This window comes from Protopterus annectens, chromosome 1.part0, assembly GCF_019279795.1.
Source record: "Protopterus annectens isolate FY-2018-M chromosome 1.part0, PAN1.0, whole genome shotgun sequence".
NCBI lineage: Eukaryota > Metazoa > Chordata > Ceratodontiformes > Protopteridae > Protopterus > Protopterus annectens.
In genome coordinates this window covers 464,125,517-464,135,516 of record NC_056725.1, presented here as the reverse complement: position 1 = coordinate 464,135,516, position 10,000 = coordinate 464,125,517, and the positions used below count along the sequence as shown (strand labels likewise).

Genomic DNA, 10,000 nt, shown 5'->3' with positions numbered 1-10,000 from the left:
AAAGTTAGTTAGAGATAAGGGAAAGGGGGATAGGCTGAAGTGCTTGGAGTACATTACTGCAACTCCACCGCCTTTTTTGACAGCTCTGTCAACACAGTACATATTGTAGTGAGGAGGTAGTATTTCTGAGTCAGAGATGTGTGGTTTTAGTCAGGTTTTGGATAGGGCAAGGATGTGAGGGGGTATATTGGGAAATCCAGGAATGTAGCTCTGTGACTTTGTTAGGTAAGCTCTGTATATTAATTGCATACATAGATATCTGTTTGGCTGGGTTGGTATTTGTAGTTGTAATGGACGGGCCAGGATTAGGGTGGATGTCACCATCTAGAAGTGGGGTACTTGAGACTGGTTTTGGTTTAGTACAGTAGAAATACAGACTATAGGTTTTGTACTTAGGTTTGTGGGATGTAGCTGTGAGAGTGGATATTTTCCATTTATAAAAATGAGTATAGGATGGATCAAAAAGAGAGGGGGGAGATAAGGCAGGTGAGGGAGGGTTTATTATGGGGTAGGGCATAAGTACTGATTGGAGATGTGTGAAAGTGGCTCAGATGGATCTGATAGGAAGCAAAGTAAGAGAAGTATAGTAATAGGGTTGTAAAGATGCAGAGGGAGGGCATATTGAATGTGTGGGGAAGAGTGGTATAACAGTATGGAAAAAGAAGTGATTAGAGTCGGGATGTAAGAATTTTGTGGTTACTTTACTGAGAGGGTAAGGGAATGAAGTTAGGATTGTTTGCAGCTAGGGGAGATAAATGGAACCAATCAGAAAGTAGAAGATGGGAAGGATTTAGTGAGAGAAGGGAAGATGTGAGAGAGGATGAGTAGGGGAGTGGGTGGGGAGAGATAGGATTGGATAATTTGGAGATATGGGAATGGAGGATTGAGGGTGTACGAGATATAAATGTAATGAAAGTGGAGATGGATGGGAATGGGGGTAGGGTAGGTGAGTGGCGTGAGCCCGAGCATAGCAGGCTGGACCACTAATGGCAGTTGCCACCAAAAAACAATCACTTGGCTATGAGACGTGGGTAAGAGCCACTGCAGAGTGACAGTGGAAGTGAGTAGTGCAAGTTGGGAAGACAAGGGTGGTGTGGGCAGGAAAGGATAGGAAGCTATGTCTGAGTATTGACTTGACACTCAGACAGGATGGTAGCTACTCTGGATGGAAAATAGATAATAGATTAGTTTTCAGTAGGTAAGAAAAAAACGTTCAAAAGACAGAAGCAAAGGAAAGAGTAACTAAGGGGGAAACAGAGTATCTGTGGTTTCCCGGTGGCATGCAGGTAGCCAGTAAAGCCGACACATATAACAGCTATAGACTCAACAGTTGAAGATATGTTTTTGTTTTTCTCTTTACGTTAAGCACTGGGTAAAAATGGAGGTGCATGTTCCAGGAGTTGGAGAGGTTCAGTAAAGGCAGTGGTTGTCTGAGTAAAAGTGGGCTTTGGTAGTGGTACCTAGAGAAAAAGAGAGAAGGAGGGGAGATGCAGTGGTGAGTTATGAAAGGGAAATCAGTAATACAATTTACTATAAGAATAAGACTGTTGAGTTCCAGCACAAAGGAGTTAAAGGAATATAGTACGGTTTATAGCAGAGCAGTAGAGGGTTACCAAATACATAAAGAGAGACAGCAATTTAGAGTAAGTTCAGTCGTAAACAACACCTTCCAAATAATACGACAAACATCTTGGTCAACTTCCAGATTGCCTATCACAATTGCGGTTAGGAAAGCTGAGAAGCAGTTTTAGGCTGTATTACAAGCAAGGGTATATCCTTTCACAGAGTTAGAGGAAAGTTGGAATATTATATATACATTAATTCAACATTCTAATCACTGGAGTTACTTATACTGATCTACAGAAATGTAAGGATGTAGCTATGCAGACAAATACATGTTGATAGTTGAGATACAGATTACATGCGACCTGCAACCATTTCTGTTATGTATATCAGCGACCGTTAGACATTAACAGTTAAGATATCAATTACAGCATTATGAACACTCTGCTTATTGTTTTATTAATTGCCAGACGTATATTCAGTAGTTGCTTTTTTGCAACAGTTGTACGGTAGCAGGTCAAGATTAAACATATAAAGGAGAGAGCTCTGCTGAGCTCACAGTGCAGTAGGCAGCAGTGTGTAAAATACTTACAAAACAAATACTAAAGCTTGTAGTATATTTACAGTACAAATATCAGAAGCTGACTTTGCAACACGTAATTGACCAAGAGCAATCACATTAAGGAAAGAAGCTCTGCCAAGCCGAGGTTACAAAGAAGTAAACATCAGTTGAAACTGAATATACAGTAATTAAGATAAGAGTACCTGGTCAGTTAGACAATAGTAAATACAATCCAGGCAAGGTTACCTTCTTAAATGGGTAAGAGCAAGCAAAAAGTAAAAAATAAATATTTCAGCTCCTGCACACTGCTGAGATGGGTCGGAGGGTTATAGGAGAAAGAAAAAGTGCTTTCACTTTAAACCTGTTGTTAGATCAAGTCAAAGGCTTTAATCTAATCATTCATCTATGGAAAAGTAATAGAAAACATATCACTTTTGCTTATATCATGCTCTATACATTTTTAAAGTCTGTCCCGCACCTCAACAACCTAAGATTACAGCCTATTATTTTAGACATGCTTTTGTCTAGGCTTTCTTCTCTTTTTACACTGCCTACATTTCTTAAAACTAAACAAGAAGAAAGAAAGTGGAAGGGGAAAAATGGCACCTGTTTACTTTACTATCCCCACTGCTCTCAAAAATAACTGAAAATGCTAAATGAAAGGCCAGCACTGGTAGAGGTTTTAATAGAATCTAGAACAGAAGTTGTCATTAAAAAAGGAATAATTAGTAGAGCATATAAATATTGCATGATAATTACAAGAATCAATCACAGGAGCTTAGAAAGGATTGGGAAGAAAGACTGGATAAGCAATTCACAAAGAGACAATGGGGGGATATATGTATATCTCCCAAACATGCAACAAAGTCTAGAAGATTTAGGATTTTTGCCTGGAAGTGTTTACATAGGTATTTTTATACTCCAAGTAAAGTCCAAAACAATTTTTCCTCAGATGGATAGCAAATGTTGGAGGTATGACAGGGAAGAAAGAGATGGCTGGGAACATATTTTTTGGGATTGTAATGAGCTGGCAGACTTTAAGGATTCCTTGTGGACCGCCCTGTCAGAGATGCTGGGTGGGTGGATTGGATTGACTGGGGAGATGATTTCTTTGAGCTATGATACAGAATCGGGATTGCCTACACATAGTAAAGACTTGCTGAGTCTAATTATGGTGACTGCCAAAAAAAGTAATTACTAGAAAATGGAAATCCAAGTCTAGAACAACGTTACTGGAAGTAGTGAATATAGTAACAGAGATAAAGCAACTTGAATTGGAATCTTTAGAAAAGGTTCATAGGTTCATAGGTTTATACTAGGCTATCTGCCCTAAGGCATTTATAAGCCTAGCCCAAATTATTGTGGCTTACGCCACCCCTTATATGAAAAAATACTGTGCCCATTAGTTTGTTGTGCCTCTGTCCAGCAGTGACCCAGAGATGATTCCCGGGGTAAACCTACGATCTCCCATCCACAGGTCTAGATTTCTCTTGAACAGAGTCAGCGAGGTGCTCTGCCTCACATGGACCGGGATTTTATTCCACAGCATAGGGAGTCTCTGAGTGATAAATCTATCCCTCCAGCACGTCCTATTTATATCCGTGCTAAGGTTTAAGTCGCTTGCTCTAGTGGTTTTGGTGGATTTGGATTTTTGAGGTGGAGCATGTCCATTAATTCCGGGTTGGACATGGCCTTGTATGTCAGGCACATGTCACCTCTGAGCAGACGGTATGCGACTGAATAGAGCTGGAGTTTCTTCAATCTGGCAGCATATGACAGATTTTGGAGTCCCTTTATCCTTTTGGTGAGGAACTTTTGGGGTCTCTCCAATTGCTGCAGATGTCGGGTGAGATACATCCCGAATGGGGCATTGTACTCGATCATTGGTCTGATAAGTGAAGAGTACAGGGGAACAATGACCTCACTAGATCTGGATGTGAATCCCTTCATGATCAGGTGGGCAATGTAGAAGGTCTTTCTAACCACTTTAGCAATGTGAGTGTCAAAGAAAGGCCACTGTCAACCTGGGTCCCCAGGTCCCTGATAACCTCTTCTGTGCTTAGTGGATTGCCACCTATATGGTAGCTTGGGGTTACATTGTTTTTCCCGAAGGGTATGACTATACATTTTTGGCGTTTAACTTCAGGCCATGGCTCTGGCACCAGCTATCTGTTTCCGTGAGTCCCTTCTGAAGGATATCAGTGTCCGATGCACTTTCCACTATGGTGCCCAGTTTGCAGTCATCTGCAAACTTTGTCAGCCAAAGTCCTCCCATGTTGGCCTGTACTTCTGAGAAGTAGATGCCAAACAATAGGGGCCAAGGACCGAGCCCTGTGGGACACCACTTGTGACCGGCTTGGAGTCTGACACAGCGCCAGCAACTCTAACCCTGTGGGTTCTGTCCTTAAGCCAGTTTGCAACCCATCTTGTGACATATGGGTTTACATTTAAGCTGGTAAGTTTTTCTACAATACCCGAGTGGGGTATTGTGTCGAAAGCCTTTGCAAGGTCAAGGTAGGCTGTATGGACTGCCTTTCCTCATCAATGGCCTTGGTGACTATTTCAAGAAGTCGACCAAGTTCAAAAGGCATGATCTTCCCTTGACAAAGCCAAACTGGGTCGGGTCCAATGTCTGCAAGTCCCCTATATCTTTGTTTATGAGCTCCATTATGATCCTCTCCATAGCTTTGCAGACTAGACTTGTTAAGCTTATGGGCGGTAATTACCAGGGTCCGTAGAGGTGCCACCTTTGTGGAGTGGGACCACAGTTGCCGTCGCCACTCCTTGGGCACGTATCCTGTGGTAAGGCTGAGATTAAACAGCTGCCTTATGTGCGGGTTTAATTCCTCATTTAGCTCGTGTAGCACACAGCCGGGGACACCATCCGGTCCCATTGATGCTGTGTTTTTAGCTTTAGAGAGAGCAGCTTTCACCTGCGCATTTGAGATGTCCGGGAGGCTACACTCGGCTGGGATAGTTATCTCTCCTTTAGGGAGGAGAGGGGGGTGAAGTTTGCACTGAACCTGTCTGCCAGTATGTTGGCAATGTCTGTGGGTTCAGTGATTTTTGTATCATTTTGGACTAATTCTGAGCATATCTGTGAGTTTCCACCCAGGTTCCTAACATAGCTGAAAAAGGCCTTATGATTGTCCTTTGAATCCATGGCAATTTTTCTCTCAAAATTGGCCTTAGTTGATTTTATGAGTGCTCGTATTTTTTTACTAATAATGATCAGGGGTGACTTCCCTTTTATGGATTTTGTTCTATAATGTAATAGCTTTCTCCTCTTATTGTAAAATTTGTTAATGGCTGGGGTCCACCAGACTGGACGTTTGCCCTTTGTGGAAAGAGTCTTGGTTTTATTTGGGATTGCCTGATCCATGCAGTCCTGGAGGTGTTCATAGAAGGCATTTGTAAGGGCTTCCGCAGCTTGGGTTGTGGTTTCCTCTGACTCAGGGGCCTTGAAGGATACCACACCAGTCTTGAGTAGTGTGAAGTTTGCTTTAGAGAAGTTCTTCACTATGGTCTTTTTGTTTGGGGTGGGGCGGGATGTGGATTTCCAGTGAGATTAGTTTATGATCAGATCTCACCAATGAGGGATATACTTCCGTGTGGAGCATTTTGTCCCCATGTTTGTGACAATGAGATCTAGTATATTTTCTCCTCTCGTGGGAACAGTGACTAGCTGTTCCATGGCATTTGAATTTATGAACTCCAGGAACCGTTGGGCTAGAAAGTTAGGGCTTGAGTAATGTTCCCAGTCTATATTCGGGTAGTTGAAGTCACCCAATATGATGGTGTTTGGAGATACATTTATACCCTCCAGTGTCTTCAGGAAGGCTGTGTGGGGTTCCTGAGTTTGAGAGGGTGGCCTGTAGCATGCTACAATTTGTAGAGCAGTTTTGCCTATTGTTAGTTGCACCTGGATGGTTTCCGAAGCTTCATGCGTTGCCACCAACCTGGAGGGGTCAGGGCAAACTACACAGGAAAAAATGGGAATTGTGGGAACAATATATGCAGAGAAGGAATGAGGTTTAAGAGGCAGGATTTGAATGAGCCATATAATGCTTCACTGACAATGACTGGATAGACTATAAGTGATGTATAATGTTTGCAACTACAGTTGTTTCAATGGTGTCTGTGATGTATAATGCTTGCAACCAAAGTGGTGTCAGTGTTTGTTTTTCATTTATATAAATGTAAGATTGCCTATGTCATACTTGATAATTTAATAAAGATATTTATTGAAAAAAACTGAAAATGTTTTACTATATAGCATGCAGTATATGTCATGTTTTATAAAAATACTGTTAAGAACAAAATGATTTTATTTGCAGTTACCTCTTTCCTTCCTCTTCCCCTCTCCGGGTTGTACTTCCAAACAATAATGACATGATGTAGGGCATATAGTTGGAGTCTCCTACAAGTTTAACAAAATTAAAAAAAAAATCCAATTTTCCAGGTTTTCTTGATCTGCCATATTTCACAAATATGATTGATTTTTTTGTAATCCCACATTTATTCATTAATTTCTGAGTTGCTGTTTCTCTTCTTATTGATCTCCATCTCCCAACTCCAGTCTTCAGTCCATTTCCAACGTACTCCTGGTTCTCCTAGTCAACTCACATCTTTTCCTCTGTCTCTCAAGCATTTTCCTTTGGAATATTGTTAAAGGTTTCACTGGCATAGTCTATCTATGAGCTTTATTATCAAATGGATTTCTTATCAGAGCCCCCTTCTGTTTGATAGTTCACTTCTTGTTGGACAAACCTTTGTATTTCCTTCTTAGCATGGTGTGCATCAAAAATGATTTTGCTGTCTAGGAGCAAAATATTTTGAAGATAGCTGGATATAGCAGCTTGAATATCATACCTGCTTCTTGACATTCCCTGATTGCTGGAATAAATGTACTCCTCTTCTGCCTGATGTACAGTGAGTAATCATTTTCCACACTCTACTGTCTCCGACTTTTAGTACTTTGTCCTTTTGTCACAGTTTTGTCAGAATCAACTCTTTCTGCTGGTAGGATTGCATTTTTACTATTAGAGGTCTTGGCTTCTTTCTCATGGCCAGGTTTGGAGCATACACACGATGTGTCCTGTCAATTAACAATTCCTGCTGCGGAATACCAGTCCAGTTGCTTTCTTGTGCTTTCATAAAATTAATATAGTCTGTTCCTTCCAGTTTCTCATGTATAGCAGGAACTCCCTATGTGCTCTATCTTCTAATTCTACCATGTTTTGAAACATCTCTTCTTGAGCAGTCTCGTACTTAGCCAGCCTTTTCTTCATTTTGACCTCTGATTTTTGCAGTTTAAAAAGTAGCTTATTTGAAAATCTGTTTAAAGCTTCTTCCATTTTTTCCAGCCTTTTGTGATTTGAGTTGATATCCTCTTTCAGGATTTTGTTTATTTTAATCATTTCTGAGCACATATGACTTATTTTCAACCAGATTACTAGAAGGCATATCTTGCACACAGGCAGTGCACTTAATAGCCAGTAACTGAAATTTACCCAAAAAGACAAATTCACTGGCTCTCTTTTCTGAGTTTCTGTTTTCATACTGGCAGAGGTGAAATTAAGCTGTTAATCAGTGTGCAGTCATCTTGGAAGTCGCCCCTGCTGTTTTATTAAGGTCACTGGCTCTTGAATTGGCCACCCTTATGTAAATTTGACTTAGAATTCCTCCCATTTGTATCTCACCTGCTCATGCTAGTGACAATTAAAAGGTACTACTGGGGAACCACTAGCCTTAAAATCCAATACTCTGAGTTAACTCCCTTTCATATCTTCCCACCCACTAGATGCACCCTCAATACTCACAGTTTTAACCACCATCTCCAGATTCGTTTTAAAATTTCTGACATTGTACCCAGTACAGACCTACAATGTAGCTATAAATAGTGAAAATCTTACTTAAAAAGAAAGATTATTACAAAAAATATATAATTTTAGTAGCCCTTTAACAACAGTAAAATTATATTTTAAATAGCATTACATATTTACCAAAATTATATTTTATATACAAAGAAAGATCAAACTTGGATTGTGTGTGGATGCACTTCATGATCTAATTTTTAAAGACCTGATGGATAGTAGTCAACTCAGACAATGTCTCATGCTCACAGAAAGTGCATTCAGTTTTGTTATAACCTTAAATATCTGACAGAGTCATAAATATATCTTGATTATTGAGACTAAACTGTCAGCAGCAGAGCGATCCTGTATCATCTACATAAATATATCTACCACTGCATATTCAAAGGTTCTGAAGAGTATACCTGCAAAAGCCTCATCCCTATCTCAAGAAGCCAATATAAAAAAAACAAAAAAAAAAACAGAAACTCGTATAACTCATACATGTCATATTACACAAATATACTACCATTGCTCTCAATAGTCTCTGATTTTCCAGAATGTTCTTGATTCCTCCTCATTTTTTGCCCTATCCCTCATAAAACTTTCTGGTAAAGACATTGTGATGAAGTCCTGATACCTTGTGGACGAAAGCGCTTAACATTTTGCATATTTTAATAAAGCCTTTTGCAGTACTCAGCTCTAAAGACTTCTTCCTTTTGGAATCTGTTATCTAGTTGTGTTGCTGATTTCTTACTAAAACAGTAAGTGGACTGGGCCTTCTAAATTGCCCATAGATGTGAGTTTGCATGCATATACTATGTGTGTGTGTGTGTGTGTGTGTGTGTGTGTGTGTGTGTGTGTGTGTGTGTGTGTGTGTGTGTGTGTGTGTGTGTGTGTAGTACTGAAGAACAACTATGGCAAAGGCTAGCCACCAGGTGGTATGAAAATTGTCTGTAGATGGTGGTCACTCATGATGCAACACCCCGACCCCATGTGTGAAAAATGTGAAAAAGTGGGCTATAGATGGAAGGATAGATGCCTTTGTAAGCTTGAAGAAATTTATCATAACCTTAATTACTCTGAACACAATACTATAAATGCTGTATAATACCTGAAGATGTAAAGTAACATGAATAAAAGAATATGGAAGAGCTCTTAGAGAAAAACTCTAGACTGTACAGCATGCTGCAGAAAGAAAGAAAACTTACCAACAAAGTAATCCATCATTACTGGTGTATGGTGAGGTGATGGGGCCAGTCGGAGCAGTTCTTGACCTCGTGGAACAGTTGGGTAGTTAATTGCTTGAACATATATATTGTGCTTGGTCAGCAGGGTGTCACAGATCTGTGTATTCTTCTCAGCATTACTCACCTGCAAAAGTGATGCAATCAAACACAATGCAACATTAAAATAAGGCTAGGTCATAAACGTAATCCTCAAAACACCTGTCAGTCAGATATAACCTTCTGAAGATTCAATAGCCTTCTTCAGAGTCTTATTGCCCCATATTTAATTTACATACTCTGCATAATTACAATAATTTATAGCCATTACTTACTAAGTCCAAAGAAAGCCAGCTCTTACCTAGGATTACCAAAGAACGTCAGAGTAATGAATTAGTGTGTTAGTGCTCTGAAGTCTGTAATGCTTATTAAGGACGGGATGGTGCTTTTATGATTTGTTTTCCCTTACTCATGCTGTCTGCATGTAATCTTGGAAAGTGATACATTCAGCCTATCATTTATGTAACATGGTAGCTATTAACATCGCCTCTGAAACAGAATTATTTTGCATACATTTCAAATTATTTGCTCAAGAGTTTTGGACAAAACCAAAAACGATTTGGGGATAAAATCAAGGGCAATTTTTACATATTACTCTAATTTACTCAAAAAGTTAATACAATGGCAGGTTTTCATCAACGTGAATTTTTTGACCAATAAGAAGTATGAAACTCTAATGTCTAGCATTACTGACTGACTGTAATCCTCTGTGATTCACCAGAAATTAGAAAAAA

The 10,000-nt window shown here is 39.8% G+C and overlaps 1 protein-coding gene across 2 annotated transcripts in view; it reads right to left on the bottom strand.

The window, feature by feature from the left end:
• LOC122792914 (5-aminolevulinate synthase, erythroid-specific, mitochondrial-like) overlaps window positions 1–10,000 on the bottom strand; it is a 199,260-nt gene that overhangs the window by 8,486 nt on the left and 180,774 nt on the right. For both annotated transcript variants that reach the window (XM_044060480.1, XM_044060489.1), the window contains exon 10: window positions 9,192–9,354. In XM_044060480.1, the coding sequence (XP_043916415.1) occupies window positions 9,192–9,354 (163 nt within the window). The remainder of the gene's footprint in view (window positions 1–9,191; window positions 9,355–10,000) is intronic.